The sequence below is a fragment of the Gallinula chloropus genome (genome assembly GCF_964237585.1).
Source record: "Gallinula chloropus genome assembly, chromosome: 7".
Taxonomy (NCBI): domain Eukaryota; kingdom Metazoa; phylum Chordata; class Aves; order Gruiformes; family Rallidae; genus Gallinula; species Gallinula chloropus.
In genome coordinates, this window is record NC_140092.1 from 23,367,317 (window position 1) to 23,392,958 (window position 25,642).

The following is a 25,642-nucleotide window of genomic DNA, read 5'->3' on the forward strand; positions in this document are numbered from 1 at the left end:
ACTTCTATATTTTAGTTCTGCTTCTACTGTAAAAAAGAACAGACTTACCTGCAGACACTTGGTGGGGCACTTACAGAGCTGTCTGTGGTTGAAGTAGGAGGTGCAACTGTAGTAGGACAAAGACCTGAATGAGGATCCACAAATCCAGGGGCTGTTGCAGCAGTTTTGGGGAAAGAAGGAGCAGTAAGATTTGGAAGATGTGGTGTAGAAGCTGGAGACAATGCAGCAGGAGACAGTGAAGGAAGGGATGCTAAACTGGTAGGACTATTTCGTGGTGCAACTGGTGCAGAATGTCTATGGTCCTCTTTATTAATACTGTGGAACACTTCACCTAAACGGGACAAAAAATAAACTATTTAGAATTAAAAATAATGAATAAGTCTCCATTAACTGCCCAAACAATGACACAAAGTGCTGGATGTTCTCAGCTTCTGTAAAAAAAGCAAATCAGCAGTATTTCAACACTTTCGTATTACCTGTTCCAAACCCTAACGTCAAGGTCTTTTACAAAATTCTTTAATCCATAAGTACAGAGACCCAAGAGCAAGAACAGCAGCAATTAAAAAAAAATTGAGATAAATATTATTACTAAAATAAACACATAGAAACTGTTATGGGTAGCTAAATGTATTTGAGTCAGTTACTAAGCTGTAGGCGAATTACAAATCCTTACCTATTGATGAAGGTCTCTTGGACGATACTTTGAATTGGTTGCTGCTTGACTGCACTGTAGTTGCTGTGCAGGACACAGAAGAAGTGGCAGAAGAAGTTGCCATGACAACTTTATTAGCTTCCATAAAGGCATCCTGGAAATTGTACAGACATTTCTTCTTTGCAGCATTTTTTTTCTCTTTGCTGTCAGTGACTGCTGTTGCTTCATTGCTAGATGTAGTAGGAAGTGCTTCGGGTCTTATTTCTGAGAGTGCTGGTGCTAATATATCACTCCCTTCAATTGAAACATGCATATAATTAACTATCACAGAATTACAAAATTGTCTTTATTGTCTTCTAAATTACATTCAGTAATTTAGAACCAGACAAGCAACAATATATTGTTAGTGTTAGCTTGGTAGGATTAGTGAAGCTATCCTCCTTTCCCCCTCCCTTCCCTCAAGTAATACAGCTGTGCTAACAAGAAGTGCTAACAAGTCTCAGAGCAGGTCACAAACCTCAAAAGCTATACAATTTTAAGAACACTACTAACTGTGGGTTAACAAGTAGCAATATTGCTACAGATATCTTTAGCCATTGATAATTTAAACATTAAAGCTAGACACCATTTTACATACCATGCGAAGTATGTAAGCTTCAATATCTGAAGTCCCGATTAGCCATGCAACAATTCTAAGCAGGAACAACATATCCTTCTATCAATATCATGTCACAAATCTTATCTTTACTTATTGGAAATTCCAGCAAACTACAGTAACACCTTTGCACACCAGCTCATCACCAACAATCTATTGGAACAGCTACCCATAACTACATTTGTATACGGATGAGCTATCCTAGTGGGGAAGTTTTCTGGAGGTTTTTAATGCCTTTCCTTTTAAACATCACTGTCGTAGCCTGAACAGAAGTTAGCAGCAAATCAGCCTGAAAAGAAGCCAACACACAAAACCAAGCTTCTGTTTTCATACAAGTCAAATAAAATAAAAAAGGTATTTTAATATTTGCTATGATGTGAATTGAAAGATCTCTCTCCATATATATGTCATTTCTATTCTCCCTCACTTTAGCCATTAGTATTTCCAAAAGCTTCTGGCTTCAATGAATAATTTGCTTAATTTGTTCCTCTGTCTTTTTGCATGACAATGCAGCTTTTTGTGCACATTTTAAGAAGGCCATAGTACCATGTTGTCAATGCTTTTACAACCCTGTAGAAAAAGGGCAGGACTTTGTGGCATAAGATTTTTTCCCCCTTAATTCCCATTTCTTTGCAACCTTAAATTCCTGAAGACAAAAATATACCTCTACAATGACCAAAGGTGAAAAATATTATTTTGCCTTTAGCATCCTCTCCCCAATATAGAAAGATTTATTTTTCATTTTCAGCCCTACTAGAGTAAAAATGCCAGCATATCTCTGCCAGAATCCCATTTTATAAAAACCATGATGATGAAAACTATCATTCCTGGAAAAAAAGAAAAAAGCCATACTCAATTTCAAAACATAAGGCTTTTAACTATTCAGTGTGAAGTAGTAACACACCCTCACCAGGAATTGTATCAGGCAAAAATGTAGCAGGATTCCAGTTCTTGTCATTCATCATCTCTGATCCCCAAAGACTTATAAATTTAGAGCTATTCCAATCTGGAGTGCTCCCAAAACAGCTTGGATAAATATGATCTTGGAGAGATGCATTGAATACTTGATGCTTGCTTGTATGATTCGGAACTGGAGCTGGCGGTAATGCCTACGAAAATAAAGAGTATTTTCCTCATTAATATTCTGTTTGCTTACACAGTCACTCCAACAGCAATATTCAAATCACAGTGTTTCAATTGTGAAAGGCATTATATAAAGTGTAATAAACAATATTTCCCAGAATGATAAAAAGTCTGGTTTGTTGATTTTTAATGCAGATAATATTTTGCACAGATTGCATATGCACATATATATTTTATAATCACAAACACTGCATTTAGATTCAGCTAACTGATGAATACAAAAAAGCATTCTCCAAAAATACTTGGGTTAATATGCATTGGTAGGCAGTCATTTTTAATTAAAACCAGTATTTGTGTGAACACAGAACTTGTTAGGAATTGCTACCTTTCAAAGCCCAAGCTGTCAAAACTGATCCTCTGTGACATAATAATCATTACCACATAAGACATTTGTGATAAAGGGATTACAAACACTTCAGGACTGAAAATAAGCAGAGTAGAAAAAACCCAAAACAACAAACCACTTATTCTTTGAAAAATTTTTTTTTCAAGTTGATTATAGTCTTCTGCTTTTTTCCATCTCCAAGTATTAACATGTTCCTGACTTCAAACTTAACAGGCAAGGAATATACCCTCTTATTTTAAGAAGCAACCAGGAAAAAAAGGGAACACACACTTTTTTCTTGTTTCATTGAGGCTCACACCATTTCTTCCTGCTGAAATTGTTCATTCACATTCTACAATGCAACTTTCTCCCAGAGAGACACCTTGTGCAGTGCAAGCATTATATTCAATTACCGTCACCTTTAAAAAAGCCAAGGAGAAGTTTCTTCTATTTTTGGACAAGATTTGATGCAATGAAAAGCTATAGAGAAGTAGATATAGAATACTATATGAGCTGAGTCCAATGACATCTCAGACAAGAAAGTCTAAACATTCATGGCCACGGAACTACTTGGATCCCTGTTCTCCTTTTTCTATACAGAGGGATTTCCATTATCTGACTAATGGTGAGGGTGGGAGGCACTGGAAGACCTTGCATCAAAGAAAACTCACATACATGGGTACAAGGAAACACTTCACAGGGCAGAACATCACGAACCAAGCCAAATCCACCAGGGCTTATTAGCTCACTGATTACCAGATCTGCTGAATTCAGCCGGCTTTTAAAAGGTGAAAGCTCCCTAAAGCTTCAGCTTCCACATATGTCTTTCCAGCTCCAGCACAACAGCAATACAGGGAGACCAGCTGGTTCAGGTGCTGTGCCAGAGCTAATAGATCTGGCCTGCACTACAAACCAGCCAACTACTGTGTGAGGCTTCTGGTGCAGCCTTGACAGCGTGCAGCAGATACTGCACTACACTAAGCTCTTCTGTAAGGAAAGATAGCAGAGATCAGGATGGGAGCCTGAGCAGACTGCTTGCTCTATGATGTGAGCTCTGGAAGGATTGCGGTGGGTGGGGTACAACAATTAGGGGTTTCACAAGGACGGCAGTGGGCTGTTGAGAAGTGGCAGACTGGCACACCTCTGTTCTGGTGCACTGCAACAGAGATAAGGAAGGGATACTGATAAGACAGGAGAAAAAGTGGATGTTAAGAAGGATGGTAAGAATAAGCAATAGTCACCTTGGTGAGTTAGTCTACTCTCATTGCAACCACAGGATCACCAGACAAAAGGAAAGGGAGACAAAAGAAACATGTACCTTTCATGTACATGCCCCTTTCAGCAGCACCCACAATTCAAATTGTTCAACTGATTTAAATAGTGTGTGAAACACCACCACATTAATAGGAATTCTTGCTTTTGACTTGTGCTCCTGAAAAGCTGTCACCTCATTCCACGTTTCTCTTGTTTATTACTTAAAAGTTTGGTGTCAAATAATTTTGCAGAACCTGCAAAAAAGCAAGCTCTCTCAAAGCACAAAGACTTACAAACAGACTTCTATGCCTTCATTTTCTTAAAAGAAAAAATCACTAACATTCTGAACTAGAAACCTCAGGATATTACTGCCAAAATGGAATATTCAAACTTGACCTTCAATACATATGAAATGCAGATTTGATTTATTACTACTATACTGACTGAAGTACCATCACTGTTCCCACCATTCAAGACTCACTTGACTCCATGTGCTTTTTAATCACTAAAGAAACTACCAGTTTCCCTGACAAAAGCTACCCTCACAGCCCTGCTGTATGAACCTTTTACCATTACTGACCCTCCTACTCCCTACCCCTCTCTATTCCCTCCAAAAGGACTACTATAAACAGATTACAGAATCACAGGGGTTGGAAGGGACCTTGAGAGATTATCAGGTCCAACCCCACCTGCCAAAGCAGGTTCCCTAGCTCATATTTCACAGATAGGCATCCAGACAGGTCTTGAGTATCTCCAGAGATGGAGACCCCACAACCTCCCTGGGCAGCCTGTCCCAGGGCTCCCTCACCCTTACTGTGAAAACGTTCTTCGGCATGTTGGTGCAGAACTTCCTGGGCTCCAAATTACAATTTAAAGCAACTTTCATGTTTTCACTCATGCTCAGCCATGCTGGTTTACATGGGTAAGGAGTATTTTTCCTGGGACAAGGATGCACCCATCTCCTTCATAAGGCTTACCTTATTGTGTGTAAAGGGAGAAGCTGTATACAAGGTGGGATGGATAAGTGGACGAGGCAGATGAGGGATTGTATGCAATGGTATATGTCCATGGATGTGAGGATAAAGATGAAGTGCAGGATGTGCAGGTTTTTCAGGATTCATAAACTGGTGGCCAGCAGGCAGGCGTCCAGTTGCAAGTGCAGAGGCTGTTAGACCTGAGGCTTCTTGTTTGCAAACGTGACATTCACAAGCATTTGGACCTTGATCAGCCTGTAAGGAAGTAAAATAAAAAACAAACACATTTTTTTCAATCTATTCAACAGACAGTAAAATCAACTATTTCCCCCATCCCTTTTTCTTAGCAATCATTATCATTACTTCATTTTGTGTTCATCGCTTAGTATTTTCAAAGCATCCCACAGAATTCTTTTATCTAACACCAATGGAAAAACCTTACAGTGAACCAAAACCACCAGCGGATCTTGATCACAGGTAAGAAAAGAACACCTTAAAAATTACAGCATTTCACATTATACAGTCACTACTGTCAGTGACAAGAAGCAAGATGCTGACACAAAGAATCAAGAACAGGCAGAAAGAAGACAACATTTGATCACTACTATGCAAGTAATTACTTCACAATAAAAAAAAGTCAAATTGGATTATTATTTTCCAAGCACATGGAAAAGCCGCCTGCGCAGAAAGTAGTATTGAGTTGACTAGCTGATGAAGTTGGAAGAAGTCCTGAATTGCATTAGGCAGACTGCTGCCGGCATGTAAAAGGAGGTGATTTTTCCACTCTGCTCAGCACTGGTGAGACATCTGGAGCACAAGGTCCAGTGCTGGGCTCTCCAGTACAAGACAGACACAGGCATACCGCAGTGAGCCCAGTGAAGGACTACAAAGATGCTTCAGGTCTTAACGCCTCTGTCAGACAAGGAGTGGGTAAAAGAGCTAGGACTGTTAAGCCTCAAGAGCAAAGACTCAGAGGGCATTCCCTGACAGGGCAGGGAAGAATAAACTGGTCAGAGAGACTCCTCTCAGGGGTATCCCATGAAAGGGCAACAGGAAATGGGCACAGCCTGAAATACAGGAAAACACTCAAAACCTACAGCATTTATTTGCAAGAGCAGTTGAACACTGGAGCATGTTACTCACAGCAGTTAGGAAGCCTCCATCCTTGGTAACCCTCAAAACCTGACCAGACACACTAACCTTCTGTCAATGATACTGTTTTGAGCAAGACTAGACTATCTTGCAGATGTCCCCTCTGAATTGTTTTTCTGTGGTTGCATGAAGCATATATTTCTCACAAAACTTAACAGCATCAACCATGAGAAATCTATGCTTTATTAGAATCTTTTATGATCTCAAGGCATCATTAGTCACTGTTGTCTCAACACTTTGGCAGAAATCCAGCCCAGGAAAGAGCAGCTCCACTTTCCTTCAGCTCAGTACTTTTTCCTGCCACTGCCATCTGACATTTCACCAGAAGGTAATCTTACCAGAAGCAATACCAGAAACACTTCCCAACTGCTATTTTTCCTATCAGTGAGGCAGTATATACATTTTTTTCAGAAAGTAAGATTAGTTAACTTAGTTTTCTAGAAAATAATTACCAGGGTATTCTTTTAAAATATACCTTCCTCTCAGAAACAAGTAACTCTTCATCACCACTTAAAAGCATTACAGCCTTTGATACAAGGTGTATTTTAACAACCAAAGATTTCATAAACCAATTAAGTGTATAGAGAAGAAAAAAAACTTACAACCCCCCCATTATTAAGAAACCACTATTACTCTAACAACAAATGAAACCAGAAAAAAATATCTATGGTGAGATTCACAATTCAATTCGGGCAAACTTTTGGGTACTGAGCATGAAAAAGAATCAAAAGAGAAATGAAGACACTGAGTCAGTAAGCAGCACCAACAGATAATGCCAAGAAATCTCAAATGCACATGACATGTACCAGTTAATCACCTAAACGCAGCATTACAAGGTAGATACTCAGCACTGATTAGAAAGTTAGGCCAAAAGAAACTCATTAAGAGTTCCCAAGAATAATTCTGAGAAAATATTATAAACCAAGTAAAAGAGAAAGGCTAAATCAGCCTTTTTATCTTTCATTTTAGTTTGCTTCCCTAAGGCAAATAGACTTACATAATCTCATTTGATTTTCCACAACAAATGCTGAATCACTTCACCAGATTCAAACTAGTTTGACAGAGATCTCAGCCCATGTATGTATTGTGTCAGTGGTCACCCATTAAAAAATAAAAATCAGGAAAAAATCACAACATACTTGCTGAAAGCAAGTAGCTTAATACACTGAACACATGAGAAAATCCTTACAGTGGAAGGCCTTACAAACCAGAGGGGAACATCTAATGGGAGCTCACACCTGACTGCCACCTAAGCTCACAAAGGTGTCCCCCTCTGATGTGGAGTCTTTTGCACAATCAGCAATAGGAGTGATCAATAAACTCTCTATCAAAGCAGTGAGCCCGTGTTATAGCTGCAGGATAGCTCAGATTAATAGAAGATCACCAAACCACCCAGAGAACCACTCCTAGAATATCTGCTCAGCAGGTAGTAGTGTTTGGTTTAACAGCTGAACACCAAAGCAAAGCATCTGATGGGCTTGTCTTTGTGACTGTGTGGCTTTTAAAGAGCTTACTATCTTAAACCATTAAAAAAAATAATAAGAAGAAACCCATACCAAACACCCCAAGACCCATGCCATAAGTCATGCAATGGATTTAACTGCAGAGTTTCACCAGGGAAAGTCAGTCCTCAGATATAATATTAAAATGCCCATTAATTAAACACACCATTCCCTTCCCCTGCTCCAATTAATTTCAACTACCTTAGTATTAATATTTAACAAAGACCAAGCTCAAACTTCCAGGCAGAAATGCTTCTTTGTTTCTGTTTCTCATTCATATAGGCAGGAACTAATCTTCTTCCCCTTGCACTAATTTTCTTCCCCTTGACTAAAGGAAGATACTAGCAATCACAATATACAATCAACTGAAAAATACTTTAGGTATCACACCTACCGATTGATAACTTAATATGTTAAAAGTTAAATATTTAAAGATGTAAATGTATTACTATTTGAGGAGCCACATTTCAAAAACTAATTTACTAAAAGGGTAGCTTTCAGATTACTATACCTGCTGACTGGGGTAAGAAGGTGGTGGACTATCCATTTTTGCTTCATCTTTCCTTAATGCCCTTTTTCCTAGAGACATTTCCTCCTTTTGAGTCCCTGGTGGTTCACCACTGCTCTCCCCATCTGCTTCTTCATCATCTGCTTCTGAGGAACTGCTGCTAGTACTGCTCACCTGAGGAGACTGGACAACATAAACTCATTAATTAACATAGAGGTGAACGCCAGGCCTCTCTCCAGAAGAAGATATGACACTGTATGTGCTGTACCTCATCTTTCAATGCCATGTTTTCACCTCCGCCATTTAGCTCACTGTGAATTCCATTCATGTTGGCTACCACCTCTGCATCGTCGTAATTATTCAGTGGGTAGATATCAGCAAATTTTGCTGATAATGGTGCAACATCTTCATCATCACTACCACTGAGGGGGAAAAAAGGCTTAGATAGATGACAGTGCTCAGTAACCTCAGTTAACGTGAAAGAAGGTAGAACACCAAAATTAAATGAAGTCCAGTGCTTCCCTTGTATAAATGTTCCAATCAGGAGTCAAAAGATCGTCTTCCAAATTGTTTAAAAAGAACTTAATTTTTCAGGCAAGTAAAAATCAAGCGACCTGCTGTATAATCCTACTGAACACAGCAGTCGCATGCCTGAAGGACAGGCTGGATGGAAAACAAGATTCTCTATTAATGTGTTAAGTGTTTTTCCACCACTGTTTTCTGACCAAGAATCTGTGGAATTAGTGACAGGATATGGATGACCTTTAATTTGATGAAAAAAGCCTTATGCTAATGACTTCCCTTACAGAAAACACTAAGTGGAAAAAAGTATGATACAAAATTCAGGTTTTTCCATACATTAAATGTCAAAGCACTAAGAGTAAGTAGGGAACATTGGATACATCACAGTAACTTTCATATTTCTCAACAGCAATTAGTTCCTAGACAATCCCACATCCACATGCTGTACAGAATCTGCTCTAAAATACTTAATGGAATTTTTTCTTTTCGGTACAGACAGCTAGTAAAGGAACATGTATATTTAATTACCCACTCCAGGGAAGTGTTGCAAAGATTGGTTAGTTGATGTCTCCAGAGCAATCCAGAGCTCCTTTAAGGAGCTTAAACTGTGCACTTTATCTTTTTGCATTCCATGAGATACTGCGCCAAAATTTAATTACATGATGGCACCATTAGGCATATTTCAAATGTGCAATGAGGAAATAAAACACAGCAGATATTATGAGACATAAAATGGCTCTTCCCCAAGGAGCAGTGGTATTTCCCTAAAAACAGGCTTCTTACAGTAAATATTACTTGGATTCCACTAAACCAGCTTCTGAAGAGACAAACTGAACAATTTTGGATATTTCAGCACCAAAACTAATGAGAGTTTACAGAAATCGCAAGCCACACGTTTAAAAATACATAGTTGAACATCCTTTTCAAGCGCTCCCCCCAAATGGGTTCAGAAACTAAAGTCCTGTTATGGAAGATGAAGCCATTGATGGCAGTAGATACAAAGGAAAACAATAAAAGGAAATTAAATTTAGTGAAGTGATATTTATCAGAAGCATCCCAAATGTCTGTACTGTCCATGTAGCATTCCCAGCAGTACTGAAGTCACATTTAAAAAATATTCCTTTTGAATATCACATGGCAGAGGAACTGCTGGTTAGCTGTACCTTACTCAGAGAAGCCAGCCCACCAAGCAGTTCTCACCTTTCAAAATTCTGAAAGGGGCAGAAGTTTTCCATTAGACTAATGCCTCAAATCTGATAGTCATTTTGATCCAAATAAAAGAGAGGGTAGCAGATACTTCCAATAGGGGGAATAATCTTTGCGGTAAGATTTGAGTTAACACAACCTCAACAATACTAAAAGCTTACTAACTAAGGCTTTTTTGGAAGCTGGTTCATATGATATGACCATCCCTCAAAGAGGGCATCACCAGTTCCCCTGCTCAGCCCAAGGAAACATGGAATTGTAAAATCATGCCTTAGAGTAGATCAGCATCTGATATTCTTGTAATCTCAAACCAGGAAAGTACATACTCTACACAATTTTAGCAAAACTTAAGTCAATATCTTTACATGTTGAAGAACTTCACAGGTTTGTTTTGTTGGGGTTTCATTTTAAATTTACTTTTGCAGAATATAGAGCACTGGAGTTGTGGTCTGCTGAACATAGTACCATTACTAAATTCTCCCAGACACACTAGCATCAGATAATGATAGCCAGCCAATGCAACTTGCCTGCCTAAGTTCAATTGACTATAAAATTTGAGAAAAGAATTAAGAACTTACAAAGTCGGTGCAGATCCATTATCTGCGATGATCAGTCTGGGATGTTGCTGAATGGTAATAGGTGAGCTGGAACCTGATCCTGAACTGGCTGAAGACATACTGGGTGGCCGTATTTCAGATAGATAATCCGGTGCAGAATCAATTTGTAGTGGTAACTGGTTAATGTGGATATCATCCGTGATAGGAGAATCCATGATGCCACATGTTAAAATGTGTGAAAGGCTGCAGTCATCACAAGTACATCTGTTCAAGAATTAAGATGACAGATTTTTATGACCTTGTTTAAGTAACACTGATTTAAAAGTAACCATGCTCTTTGTTCCAATAACACACTTCCTTTTTCCTCAAACAAGAAATTAACGATTATTATTTCATATTAAAAACATCAGCTCACCTTCTTCTATAATTACAGTTGGGACAGTCAGGCATGCTCAAACGTGATGACAGCATGTGTCTCATTGTGTCTGTGAAGTTGTTCTCCCCAGCTAGTGCTTTCTTGTTATTAAGCTGAAGTAAATTATAAAGGCAGTGTTTTAGTCGTGCGAGTCTTTCCATTAACAATTCAATGGCACATCATGATTAACAAGTTACATAATCACACAGGGTTCTTTGGGCAAAATATTTCAAAAGCAGAATAATTCAGAATAACTTCATGAAGGTGGTGTTTTGATCATGAGTGAAAAATGGGAGAAGTTCAAAGTTACAATCAACAAACATTTAGCACCAAAAGTCTTCAAAGAATGTATGTTTCTACTATAAAAACAGTGAAGTGGCCAACTCTATCTCCTTGACTTATTTGTACATGCATCTCACATAGTATTTCTGCTGACACTGAAATTTCTTGTCTTGTTTCATGGTATGCACAAAAGGACACTGCTGATAGAGAGGGAATGCAAACTCACCCTTAGCTTGCAAAAAAACCCCCCAAAACACAGGACTAATTCTTAAGCCACAAGGGGACAGATTCAATGAATCTGCATTAGTGAGCAAAGTACAATCCACCAAACTTCCACCTGGCAGAGGCCTAATCCTGAAAGGACCTAATTTCATTAGGTACCTACAAACCTTAGGTTAAAGAAGGATGTGCCTAAGCTTCCACCTCTATAGATGCCCACACCTTATCCTTACCGAAGCAGCCATGGGCTTATAGTTCACTTAAGCCCAATCAGGATCAAGGAAAAAGAGGATTCTTCCTCAAGCCCTCTGAGGAGCCCTGTATACCAGATGTTCTAAAGATACGGTTAACATAGGCTTATGTTCCTTATAGGAAAAAGTACTTACTCATGACTACTTTGAGATGTTGCCAATTTAAGCTTAAGTTCATTAAAATATACTATCACACTCTCTTTTCCTCTGGCTCACAACACACATTTATTTCCTTCTGCACAGTGGTACAGGAATGGAGAAGAGGTTCCCTATCCAATCTTGACTCTTACAGAAAGCATGATACATCCTTGAACACTTCTAGGCTACAGAAGACAGTACTATGTCTTAAAGAGCAGACAGTTTTATAACAAGGTAGAAACTTCTACTGGTCCTTCTCTGGCTACAGCTTAAAAAACAGCAGCTAGTTCTGCCCAGCCTTCTCCCCACAAAACAGATGTAGGAGCCATCACCAGAGCCATAACAGATGCAATCATTTGCCCTGCTACCACAGCTCACACTGCCCAGCTCTACACAGACAAGGGAATTTGTTAAGTCTTGAACACCTTATATTCCCTATCACGCACATCAAGGCAGCTCCATGCTCAATGTATTGGCTGTTTTGGATCCCACTCTAAGGCATCAAAAATTCCCCTTTTATTGTATAAAGAATTTTACATCTGGTATTCAATCTTAAGACTGTGGTACTTCTGTTTTTCCCTCGTAGTAACTGAGATGACATACTGTTATATACTCTCTTTTGAAGTAGGTATTTTGCATTTGACCTGACCAAATTTCACACTTGGTATTGTTGCAGAATTAGATTGCATAGAACTAGTACAATATACTACATGCATATGTTTGCATCTTGTAAATATATACATGAGGCATTAGTATAACTTAGTATGGTATGAAAACAATCCTACCTGCTCTTCAATAAAACGCCTCTGTTTAAAAAATTCCCAGTCTTCCTTTAGCATGCGTTGTTTTGTTTTCATTGCCATCTAAAACAGAATTTAAAGAGAACTCGTTGATTTAATCACAGAAAACTTATGCTGTTGGCAATTGGTCTATCAGTTTTGTTAATCTTAGCTTGTCTATACTATTTTGAAAGTACTTACATACTTAGTCTATATGAAGTGCATTTTATTTGCCTACCATTTGATTCAAGTGACTTAAACATAAGATTTAATTTTTGTCTACACTATTTTTCAGTCAGATTTTTCCACTGTTATTCCTTATGCTAATATTTTCTTTCATTAAATATGCTCATAGCATTTTCAATAAAACGTGATTGGCATTAAATGCTCAACATCTCAGATTGACTCAAATCCATTAAAATCTAAAGATACAGGAATTCTGGCAAGACCTCAACACAGGCTTAAGTGCAAACTGATTTACCACATGTGGAACTAACCACCCAATCAGAGTAAAAAAATAAAAAGCTGCAGTGACCTAGACTAACACTATTTACTACTTTTATTCTTCAATGTATTTCATACCCATGACTTACCTAAGGTTGGAAAAGTATCTTATAATTACCGTCCCAGAACCACATTCACCAGAAATGCTTGTAGAGCCCATCACTTTTTGTACGCAAATGGTATTTCTCTTTATATTTAGAAATAAATTAATTCTGACAGAATGCAAAAGCTTCCATGAATTTTAGCACAGCAAAACTCAAGAACAAGGCTTCTCCTGTTGTACCTTATAACATTTTAAGAGCACTACTTCATTAGTGGGGAAAACCAACTATCTAGGTTACCCTTTTTTCATTTACCTAATTAAAAAAAACCCTACTACCTTATAGAAAAAAATAAATTGTTTCATAAAGGTATGTGAGCCAAAGTTCAGCAGGTTACACCACTGGCAATTTTTTCCCCCCTTCAAAAGCATGCCTCCAGTAGTTCATACTTGATCAAAAGTTTGAAGTCTTGTTATTAACCTAAGTGCATTATTGCCATTATCATTATTTAACTTGGGAAAATTAAATTCTAAGCTAGGGATCTGAAAAATTATTAAGTGGTAAAGTTTTGCCTAATGAATTACTGAAACAATCATGGGCACGTAATTCTGATTACTGCTGTGGATTGATTCCCCTTACTCCAGTGAGGTTAGATTAACACCAAAAAAAGAGTTTATCATGTGCATGCATGTTGTGGGGTTTTAGTCAGGTTTTTGGTTCCCTTTTTGTTGGGGGTTTTTTTGGTGTTTGTTTCGGGTTTTTTTAAATAGCATGCAATAAATATTCTTGAGCTGTCAGTATTTCTTAGCCACACTAAAGGGTACCGCCCAGCCTGCATCCAAGAACATCAGAAATTTCACTCTGGCTATACTACCAGCTCCCCAGAAGCTGTGAGCTATATTTAAACACAGCGACACTTGCTGGATTAGGTCTCCTGCCACCTAGTTGAATCCTCGCCATCAAAGACAAGCACCTACATTCACTATACATTATAAAAGAAGACTTTAATGCCAGAGAATGACATTTAAAACAGCCAGTGCACTAACTGGGAGCTGCCTACTCAAGGCTGCCAAGAAACTGTCAGAGAACAGCATGGTTTAAGACTTGGTACTCTTTAGTATTTATTAATGGGAACAGGGCCGAAGCTAAATTTTTCAACTTCCAACGACACAGCCTTTACAATACCCGGTATCTGTGAGTACCTGAAGTTATTAATTCCATAAACAATCAGAAATTACTGGTCTCCCCTCTTTCTTTTCCCCAACGATTATTTATTCCAGCAGAGCAAAGCAGCTGCAACACAAAACACATGATTAATGCCCAAGAATTGTACTAGGAAGAGGTAGATAGATTCAAATGCCCTCAGAAGGAAAAAAGTACACTTCAGTCTTGCACATCTGCAATGAACAGGCTCGCACTGCAGCCCACTGGACTTAAAGAGGTCCACTACTGCCCTCATCCTTCCTCCCTGTTTATGTGAGGCTAAAAAGTATTTGAGATCCATCAGACAAGATGTGGAAAAGTGAGAGAGAGGTGAACAAGTGTTTTTCAGTTCTGAAATAGATTTAATCCTGAAACAGTGCCAGCAGTTTGGTTATAATAACAAATACCACTAGACCACCTGTGAGAATGCTTGATATTCACACACTCATCACTGGATGCTTGTTGCTTCCAAACTTTAAACTCTATCAAATGTGAATAGCACACTTCAATATCCTAAATTCCACCTGTGACAGTAATCTTATTTTCCTACCTGTTCCAATACAAAGACAAGAAACAATTATGCCCATTTAATTTTTTTCCCTATTAAATTGACCAGAGCTGAAAAAAAACCCAAAACAACCCCACAACATATGTATGGGTGAGACAAGCAAGAAGCAATCCTTGGGCTGTTATGGGGCTGGAAAAAAGTCATTCCTGTATTCCTTCCACCGAATCAGAGTGGTTTGGGTTGGAAGGGACCTTAAAGGTCATCCAGTCTCAACCCGCTGCTATGAGCAGGTACACCCTCCACTATAGCCCAAGTTACCCAAAGACCCATCCACCCTGGCCTTGAACACTGCCAGACACCCAAGGGCAGCCACAGCTTCTCTGGGCACCCTGTGCCAGGGCCTCACCACCCTCACAGTGTGATGAATTTCTTCCTGATACTTTATCTAAATCTAGTCTCTTTTAGCTTAAAGTTTTCTTCCATGGGAGCCTGCAGTAAAAAACCCAACCCAAACCAAAAATGCCTCCACCAAAATACCCTTTCACACAAAGTACATGAATACCTAACCGTCACGTATAGAAGTGATCCAAATAGATGAGGACCTTCTGAGTTAAAATATAGTCTAAATTTGGTAAAAGAAAAACCCTACCCAGTATCTGGAGGTACAGGATGCATACATTTAAACTCACCTATATCAGAAACTCTAAACACCTTCCTCAGATTTTAACATGCGATGAATACAGGTGCTGGTATGAATACACCCTTATTCTAAATTTTATTACAGCATCACACATTGTATTGCAGTTACATGTCTGTGCATGACACTGCTGTCTTAAACAGGCTTCCAAAAAAAAGTAGTATTTGTATGGCTTGCAAAAGCTATTCACACACGTCTGTCCTTCCATTGTATGTCTTCTGTGTGTGCCATCCCATCCCCCCTGAACAACTGACATAACATATCATAGTGGAGGGTCCACTAATTATCTCTGCTGATGCCCTGCCCCGTGTAAAATTTTGGGCAGAGTTCCACAGTAGATTAGAATGGTCCTCACTGAAGTATTTTTTTGTGTTCATCTGTGTTCTAACTTTGGACATACTAGTAATAGAATCCCACAATTTTGTTAAGTCAAGAGGCAGCAAATAATGAACATGCATTCACTGTCAAGATCCACAGTTTCCATAGTAGCCAGGCTTTCTGATTTCTACCTTGTTGACAAAAATATCACTGCAAATTCAGGTAATGTGGTCATACTGAGTTATGCATTTTGGATCAAGAGAGTATAATCACAGGTTATCACCAACACAGTGTTTAAGGTACAACCATGAAAATAGACTACTGAGGTAGATAAAATATCTCCTTTAAAATGTAGTGCTTTAAATTTTAGGATTGTTTCCCCTACACACCTCCTTGGCAGTTGTTGTAGATCATTAAGAAACAAGAAGTCATCATATTTAGTTTCCCCAAATGGGAGAAAGGTTTCTGTCTGCATCAGCATGCAGGCTTCACTGAGCAGATAAAAAAATGCTGTAAGACAGAATGTGTGGTAGCTGCGTGGTCACAATTCAAGATTTGATTCTGAAGTGATGCAGACAACCAGAAGACAAGTATGAATGCATCTCTACAGAAGTTCCATCTTTTGGTAGATGAGAAGTGAACTGGGCTCCCTTTCATACTGGAGAGGCAGCCGCGAGATCCTGACACCCTGGGGAAAATGACTTCTAGTAGCACCAAATGTGAGATGATGAAATTCTGAGTTGAAATCAAATATTTAGGCTCACAAAAGCAGCCAGACCAAGAGAAAACTTCGCAAATGAGAACTCACAGATGCAGACCCCAAATACAGAACAATCTCTGAAAATAAAATCAGTTCTGTCTCGTCTCCATCTTGAAGGTACTATCTTGAATTGATGGTAAAAATTCACTTACATCTTGACCTCGGCACAGCTTCTGAAGGACTATAAAACTTCAAAATGTTTGTTATCTATAGGAGTAACAGCATTACTGAACGTCAAATTGAAACTCCGTATTCCTAATGCTCATAAAACTTCAAAATACAAGAAAAGTTTTATAAAATTTTGTATCTTCAGTTATTTCAAGACATTCTCTCTTCTAGTATGCTTAAGACTGAACTAAACAGTATTGAAAGCCTTATGCTGAGGTGCTTTAAAAAAAAAATATCAAGATATCTGCACAGGAGACAGCGCAATAGAATTGTTTTCTGAAATAGAGCACAAACTTGGAAAAAAATCAGTGATCCAAACATACCTAAGTAAAAAAGGACGACTTCAGAGGTCTCAAGCACTTATGCAGTGACAATCTAGTTCTGATTTTGACAACTGTACAAAGGTCATCACCAAACTACGCAACATGCAGCAGATTTAAAAGTAATCTCTCCTGAATTTCATTCCGTGCCATTATTATTTTGGAAGCTGGAAGAGGTGGGGATTATGGGCTGGAATTCCCCACCCCCACCTCCTGCCTCCTTTTCTCCTTTTTCCTAGTGACATCGACAAAAGAAAGTTTCAGACTGCTGTGCTATAGGCAATTCACAGGCTGAAGCCATTCAAAAAATGTTCAAGGACCACTTCTAAACAACGGCACAACAGTCTGCTTCAACAACTTGAAGATGTTTTAGTGCAATCACCATTATGTATTGGTATGTTAGTGTTCTTTTCTATTCTGGTATCAACAACAACAAAAAAGTAACATTTTGTTGCTTCAAAGCTTTGGATAAAAACACAGAGACTCTTCACTGGTGGCACAGCCTTTCATGGGCTGTTCCCTACATCAACCATCCTGAGATTCTTTAAAAGATTCTTACCTGTTCATCAACATAGTCATCTATTCTTTTCTGGCATTCAAGCCATGCTTCAGCAACTTGACCCATTTCCTGTTCCAGCTGATGATACCTTTGCAGCAAGGTACTATACATATCTTCACTACAGGAATCGTGTGTTGTTCCAAGCCTAGAAGTTCAAACAGCACTTGTTATAGAAGAGTTGTTACATTAAAAGTCACGCTTTTAAATTCTGATGGCCAAAAACATGTTGAAGTGAAGTTATCAATACAACTAGGTCCACAAAGCTGCTTGTATCCTAAAATTGAGTATTTTTAGTGTTTTGTCAAAAAAAACCAACCCCAAAACCAACCATCCAACAACTACTTGTTCCAGTGTTCTGTAACCAACAATAGAATGAATGTGGGAAGTGCAACATTTCTAGTCTCTTTCCCACGAGCAACCAGATGTCAAACTTACCAAGCTGTATTTACTTAAATTTTGTTGCTTGATATATTTATCCTTCCAATTTCTACAGGCTAAATATATATGTTGACTATTTACTGAAATGCCATATAGTAAAAATAAAGCCAGAAGCTTGTTAATCAGATCTCTCATGATCAATGCTAGAAAGATTACTACATGAGTTAGAGTTCCAGCTGGGAAAATGCTGTGGAATGAGGTGAGACAATTTGGTTGCAGGCAGTTATCTACAATTACTTGAGCGGCATCAAGTTCAAAATGTGGTTACACTGTTCACTGGTGACACTCTCAGTAAGTAGCCTCAGAAACAGGAAACAGATTTACCTCATTATGATGATTCTTAATTAAATAGTAAACTCCCAAAACCCTTGGCTTCAGAAACAAATAAAAAGACAAAATTCTATCCAATAATGTGTGTCTGAAGCACACTGAACTGTTATGACCAGTAAACAGACACAAATAAAGCCATGTTTTTCAACATTTCTCCTATTTGGTAATTAAGAGAAAATTGACTGATAGTTAACTAGGGACTCAGGTGGCATGTGGCAAGTCAAAGCCAGCACCAAAAAACCAAAATTCAGACATCTCAAAACTTGATATTTAAGCCAAGTTCCAGCATTTCAGGGAGGTTTGTTAAAGGTTTCCATTGCAACAGGATGCTAACCCCACCTAAGAACTACATAGTCCTGCCTATCATCTGGCAAAGAACTGAGCACTTAATTTTAACATGGCAATTAAACATAGTTAAGAGCTGAGCAAACAGACAACTCAGTAGGCATTAAGTTACAGCTGTTAGCTTGACCCAGCCAATAAATTCAAGTTTGAGTTTTTTTTATTGGTTTGCCCAGAACCCGCAACACAACCACTTCAAAAGGGTGCAGAAGCAATTCTGCACATTAAAAACTTGGGAAGCCCCTGCTTGGTGGAGTACAAAAAGCAATTTAAAAGGAATACGGTGACTTTAGGATTACAGTACTTCCTCACTGTTAGTGCAAACACTGTCAAGTCCTGTTACTAGATCACAATTTACTACTCTCCTTGAAGCCTGCATTTCTGGTATTATGTAATTATGCCAGGTTTTGATCCCTACTGTACAGCAGTCAGGTTCTCATAACTGCTGCTATGTAGTACTATTCTTTCAAGCACTAATGGTGCACAGTCTTTTTAAAGTATGCTCTCAAGTTAGAAGCAGAAGAACTTACTTTTTAAAAAAAAATTAAATTAGCAATGCAACAGCATTTCAAATTTCAATTTTTATTGTGATTTCTGAGCACAGGTTAACGTGGTACTAGTAAATACACTTTCACTGCTCAAGGCAACTATAAAGCAACAATCTAGGTAATATTCCAATCCTGTAAACAGAGATGGAATGTATTCCTGGACTGTAGTAAAAAAAGTAATAAAAAGCACCGCACATACATAAAATTTAATAACAAGTGCTTACTTTACACTAACTGAATCTTCCAAAGCATAGCTGTTGACATGGAGCCTAATGCATGCCTGCAAATCTTGATCAGGAACTCAGAATTTTTTGGCCAACAGCATTTAACTGAAGCTGTGCAGATACCCTGAACAGTGTCCCATCCCATGCAGGGAAAGCAAAGAGGGCTGAAAAGTCCCAGGTATCAGTTAGTTACTTCATTACCAGACTAGATGTAGTCTGTTGAATTTAGGAGGCACGTCCATGGATGCATGTAATCAAAAGCATCTTAACCCAAGATAGACATTTAACCTCTGAGAGTTTTCAGTATAGACACCTTCATCAAGAAGGTGGAGAAGTCAGGGAGAAAACAATGGTCCCTATGCTCTTTTACAAAGAAACTCCAGCAACATCTTCTTTACTGCATGCAAATGTTTCTCTGCTGACCAAATGATCAGAGGACTAGGCTAATCCCTGCTTTTCCATGTGAGATCTCTCTGATGAAGTGTTTCTCCACCAATTCCCAATGGAAGGCAGATTAGCCTCCAGAAAAATTTCTCAGCGAAGGCTACCCAGTTATCTTACTTCAGGAACCAGAGACCTCACCAGTAAAATGCCAGGAGTCCATGAAAACAGATATAAACTATATTTACCAAAGAAAAAACAAACAAAAAAAAAGGACAAGCCATAGTCTATAGAAACTGGAAAGCATGGAATGGGACACTTGTGCTGAACCACTCTCATCGAGAATATGAATCAATGCAGGCAAAACCATAGTTTATATGGAAAACCCTTAAAGTGAACACAGATGTAATGAAAGAGAAATTGCTGCAGCAAGAGATTCTGACTTAATATTTAAGCCTTAAAAGTATCATAGAATAGAATGTGTTGGGTTGGAAGGGAAAAGGAAAGTAGCTATCACTACAGAGAAGTTCTGCCAAGAAACACCTTCTGTTGCTCTGATTTAATTGCAGTAGCACTTGAGAACAACAGGTAAATGAAAACAATACAATGATTTTAAGAAATGGCCTAAAGCTTCATTAAGACCATTCTCAGCTCTGCAGATGAAGGTGGTATTAACAGTCTTGATATAGCCAGGATTGCTCGAATAAGAGATCCAGAGAAGCCTTGTCAAAATATGGCGATGACTGACGGATAAAGTGTCAGTGACAGGAGCACTGGGAAGTCAAGCACAGATTATTGGGAAAAATATGTTTTTGAACATAGCAATAGAATTACCTGCCTGGAGTAGTGGTGGTAAGGCTTTCAATACCAATGTAATTTCATGTAAACCAATTACACAAGTTAGACTTCTTGCTGAGCCCAATGCCAGTTAAGCTTTCTTGTTTTCCTTTCTAGTATTTACTAGCACAAGGAGAACTTATCAGAAATTTCTTTATTTACTGTAATCTCTTGTGACAGGCAGACAAACTGCTCTTGTACTGTGGAAAAATGCCAAGACAATGCCTTTAAAACACACGTACACAGAGCATAAATGTCTCTTCATCAGAAACAAGATTGACAGGTCAACATGAACCATCCAGGAATGTAACAAAAATGTTTTGACCTAGGATAAAGACTAAAATTTCTACAGATTAATACCCCTTAAAACCCAAATGCCTTGCAGGTACACAAATTGCAAGCAGACTAACTGTGCTAATAAAATATATACTCTAAAACCCTAGGAAACACAGTATGTCATCAGACCTACAAGCATAGAGCAGGAGATGATTTCTTTTGCTTTCTCCAATGAAAAGATTGCCTAAAACTCCAAATTAAGTTATTTATGTACTGAGGGAAGCATGAAGGCATTGAGGCTTCAATTCCATTGTATAGCTGTAAAGACAGTAGCAACGCCTGATGACAAGTGAAAACAGTACTACTCAGCCATCCCATCAGCATTTTCATAGAAGACTCATTTTCCCAGGTAACCTACAAGTACACAGATTAAGGTAGCAATTCTTCTGACAAGCAGGTTATGACACCAGCCTGCTTAAGCAGCAATACTATTTGAGACAGATCAACAAGGACTTTTACCTATTAAATTGTAGACGCAGCAAATATTTTTTTTCTAAACACTGTGGATGTAAAGATGGGGTTTGATTTCTCCTTTAAATTACACAGGAAAACTTAAACTCTACCTTAGCTGTGACACCAGTGTTGGCAAGCTATTCTGCAGGAGTGGCTCAGAAAATACCAGATTTTCAAACAGATGCTTATTGTGCAATTCCCATGTGACCTGAAATTTCTTCAAATGTTCATTTTCCTATAATGAGAAAACCAACCAGAAATAAGCCAGGGTTAGGAAAAAAAAATTCCATCAGAATATTTTTTTTTTTAAATCTCTAGTTTCCAACCTACCAGCTGGATTATCAAGCTCAGATCTCACCCAGTTTTAATACCCAGAAACTCAGAATTTAAGTACCCCATTAATGACTTAACACTCCTTTCATTGTCATGGATTGAAAAAAAAAATAGTCATCAGACTACGTTGTTGAAAACTTCTATTTGTTTATGCTCTGAAAAATGTATTTTATGATCTGAACTAGTTTTTCATGTTTTCTTGTCAAACAATTGCCTATTTCTGATTATTTTTCAGTTCTTTGAACTTGTCTAGTAACAGATACACACATGATGGCAGGCTATAATCTTTCTTCAAAACTGATATAATTTGAGTGAACAGTTCCCTCCAAGTACAGCTTCTAAACAAAAACTTTTCTGAACACACCAACAGCTTACTTCTCTAGTAAACAGAATACTATTCTATCTGGGATTATTTAACACCTAATTGAATATAATTTCAAGGCCTAAACCTTAAACCTGTTATTATCAAAACATTAGGATCAAAAACAGGTATAATATTTTTTTCATGTCAGTAAGTTTTCCCACATACAGGTGGCAACACAAAGGTTTTCTATACCAGGACTCCCACACACAGCAAAATTAAATCCAAGTGTTCTGGCTGTCAGATGACCAAGTGATCCCAGATGCACTATAACCTCAAGTACCTAGGAATACCAGAATACACTACAATTTCAAGGTTTTGTTAGGCAGAGTTGGTTAGAAACCGTATTTATGTATATAGATAAAACACATATTTATGTCAGACCTAAACATGAGACTACCATCCAAAGAAAGATTCAAGTTTGGAGTTTTATGATTATTTAAGGAGGGTGGATGAATTGCACAAGACATGAATACACTTTCATTTTTAATATTAAGTCTTCAAAATATTTAAAACTTCTATAAATTGCTAATAATTTCTCAAGGGTCAACACTGAGAAAGGTTTTTTTCCTAAACAATTTCCTTTTTAAGCTGTGAACAGTCACCAGTTACCTACAAAATCTTGTGTATCAGATTGCAGAGAGTATATTTCTCACAAAGAAATACCAGGTACCCTCTAGACTACTACCCTGTATATTTGAGGGTTCTCCCGTACTGACAAGTCTTTCCAGCTTGCTCTCAGTACAATCTGTCATTCTCTGGTGGGGCACAAGGCGTCAGTTCCTGCTCTTCAACTTTGCTACTTAGCTTAAGTCCTTTGAATGGAAGGACAACTCTTCTAAATTTCATTGAGAAAGCAGTTTCTCACAGGCAGAGGTTCAAAGCATCATCTGCCTTTGCACAGCACGCTACATGCGGAGGTTTTACCGTCAAAAGGAAGGCTGCGCTAAGTTTAGAGACCCTGACTACCTTGTACCTGTTTCAGCTGCAGAGATTCCTCCTTCCATAGTGCCTGTGCTGAAAGCTGTGACATGCTACTCCGTTCAGTGAACAGCTTGTTTAATAAATCTAAGAAATGCACGACACCATCTCACATTCTAACATTTCAGTTTCTGAATGTCACAGCTTAGTAGAAAGAAGTTTTCAGTACTTACTGGGCTGCAGAAAGAAAAGGTCAGGAAAAGTGCAGGGTATTTTGTGTTTTCCTTAATTTTAATTTATTTCAAATTTTGTCAAAAATCAATTAGGGAGTTCAGGCATATTCTGCCACTTCGTGGGCATTATCTCAATCTCTCATACCTGTGTAAATTTTCACAACCCCAATAATAACCAGGAGGGGAAAAAAACCAACTACAGATTATCTGAAACAGCTATGTATTTCTGGCACTAATGGTTTCATTATCAGCAGAACTACTTTGAGAAAGCTAACTTTCATACTGCAACCCATCCGCTTTTCAGCTGAGAAAAAACTTGTAAGTTCCAATGCAAATCAAGCTGAAGAGCAATTTTCTCTGAGCACCTTGTTAGAGAGTTGATGGCTATTAAAATCAGCCAATAAACTAGAGATGGCAGTGACCCTACATCTGTATGTAAGCGCTAAAGCTAGAGAACACAACAGAAATGCAACTGCAGAGCACTACCAGAAAAAAGTGTCAGATACAAACAAATTTCTTAATAGAAAGGTCTTGCTGCTTCACCAATTGAATTTTGCTAACAGCCCTACCCCAGCACTGAGGCTCTGCTTCCTCTCCATTTAAATCCTTCTCACCTGCGGCCATCACAGTTTTGTTCCTGCCTGTTCTTTTCCTTTCTTTATATACCTACACAGGCACTTGCAGCTAATTGGCAATAAGCCCCAAATTTACCAGTTTATCCACTTTTTTTATCTTGCACAAAGTTTACACAAGAAAAGGGATGTGCAGGATAAGGTCACTAATAAAGGATGGACAGGAAAGGATTATTAACAAAACAGGATGAATAACCTTCTCAGCCCTTAAACAAACAGAATTACAGGATTTGTTTACTGTATTACTCACTCATGACAGACAGTTATTCAAGAAGAGAATTTTAAGGCTACTACTTATTTTCTACCTGACAATAGAATGCCAAGTCTAACATCACAACCAGTTGACAAAAAAGCATTTAAAGAAAGAACTTTAGAAATAGCAAACATAGCAGATTAAATCCAAGGCAAGAGATCTTCTTTTCAAATAGCCATCCTTCCTTTTAAGAAAGAAAGAAAAATTGAATGTTGAAACAATCTAAGCTTGTGCTACACGTGAAAGTTTGTGTTCTTTGAACACAGTTGTGAAGAGACTATTAAAGATTAACAGAGAATTGTTTCACACGTTGTAGATAAAGATCAGTTTCATAGCAAGTGCCACAAATAGCACCCTTCCCTTTAGAAAGGGTAGCTTCATCAATTCACTGTAAGAGATGCCTAATCTACAATGAAATTTGCATTTCAGAATACTTCTGTCTCCAAGCATGCACACAAAACCCCCCTGACCTTTCACAAACCAAAGACACCTGAAAGAACCCAGAACATGACTGGCATTACTCCTAGCAAGCAGAAGCATATAGCTTATTTTTTCAGTCTTACCAGAGTAACTAGAAAGGCGCTGATTGTGCATGCTGCCTGACAGAGTGCACTGTATTCTTCAAGTAGGAGTGAGATGAACTGATGTGCCTGTGGTGGCCCTTGTATTGCTAATGTTGATGCAACTTTGGATCCCAGTGACAAGTGTCTGAGGAGACGAACTTTCATTTCAAGCACGTATTCTCTAGCTTGCTGTTCCAACCGTTGGTAGAGCTGATATGGATCCCTTTCACAAAGCCTGGATTTTTAGATTATTCACGACCAAAAAAAAGGAAAAGGAAGAAAAAGAAAAGAAGAGAGAAGCATGTAATCAACAATTCATTTTTTTCTGGAAAACATTTACCAGTTACCATCATCATCTTCAAAAAGAAACAATGGCTAGGGTTTACAGAATTATCTTAAATTTTTGAGAACACAGCCTAGATCCCTACTTTTACACTGTGGAATTAAGATCCTATGTTGCTTTAGGACTTGGATGCTTGTGTACCAGAGAAACAAATTCATTTCAGACCTCAGTATTTCACTTATGACCTAAAAAGCTTTTCCTCAACTTGCCTACAACCCTACACTTAAGACTCTTCAGACACACTTCTTCACAACTTCTCCATGGTCTTCTACACAGCCCTAGTAAATGTCTCAGCTGGAACAACCAGAGCTAGATCTGGACAGGCCTTTACTTCAAGCCAGTGAAGGAGCATGGCCTGAGCAAGAAGTGGGTACAGAAGCAGTGAGAGCAACTAGTCCTTGACCACACTTTCAGTTAGACAAAAACTGAGATGAACCTCCTGGAGCACTTCAAGAATAGCCACCTTATTCTCAAAAGGAAGAATGATCCTCTGTTGCTGGGG

The 25,642-nt window shown here is 38.4% G+C and overlaps 1 protein-coding gene across 1 annotated transcript in view; it reads right to left on the reverse strand.

Moving 5' to 3' along the window:
• The window catches only part of FAM193A (family with sequence similarity 193 member A), a gene marked incomplete at its 5' end in the record, with an annotated part of 74,599 nt that overhangs the window by 12,482 nt on the left and 36,475 nt on the right, over positions 1-25,642 (reverse strand). The window contains 12 exons of the mRNA XM_084266837.1: positions 49-331; positions 674-946; positions 2,218-2,416; positions 5,007-5,258; positions 8,169-8,348; positions 8,434-8,587; positions 10,472-10,714; positions 10,866-10,978; positions 12,541-12,618; positions 17,613-17,757; positions 21,612-21,736; positions 24,798-25,032. Coding sequence (XP_084122963.1) covers positions 49-331; positions 674-946; positions 2,218-2,416; positions 5,007-5,258; positions 8,169-8,348; positions 8,434-8,587; positions 10,472-10,714; positions 10,866-10,978; positions 12,541-12,618; positions 17,613-17,757; positions 21,612-21,736; positions 24,798-25,032 — 2,280 coding nt within the window. The remainder of the gene's footprint in view (positions 1-48; positions 332-673; positions 947-2,217; positions 2,417-5,006; positions 5,259-8,168; positions 8,349-8,433; positions 8,588-10,471; positions 10,715-10,865; positions 10,979-12,540; positions 12,619-17,612; positions 17,758-21,611; positions 21,737-24,797; positions 25,033-25,642) is intronic.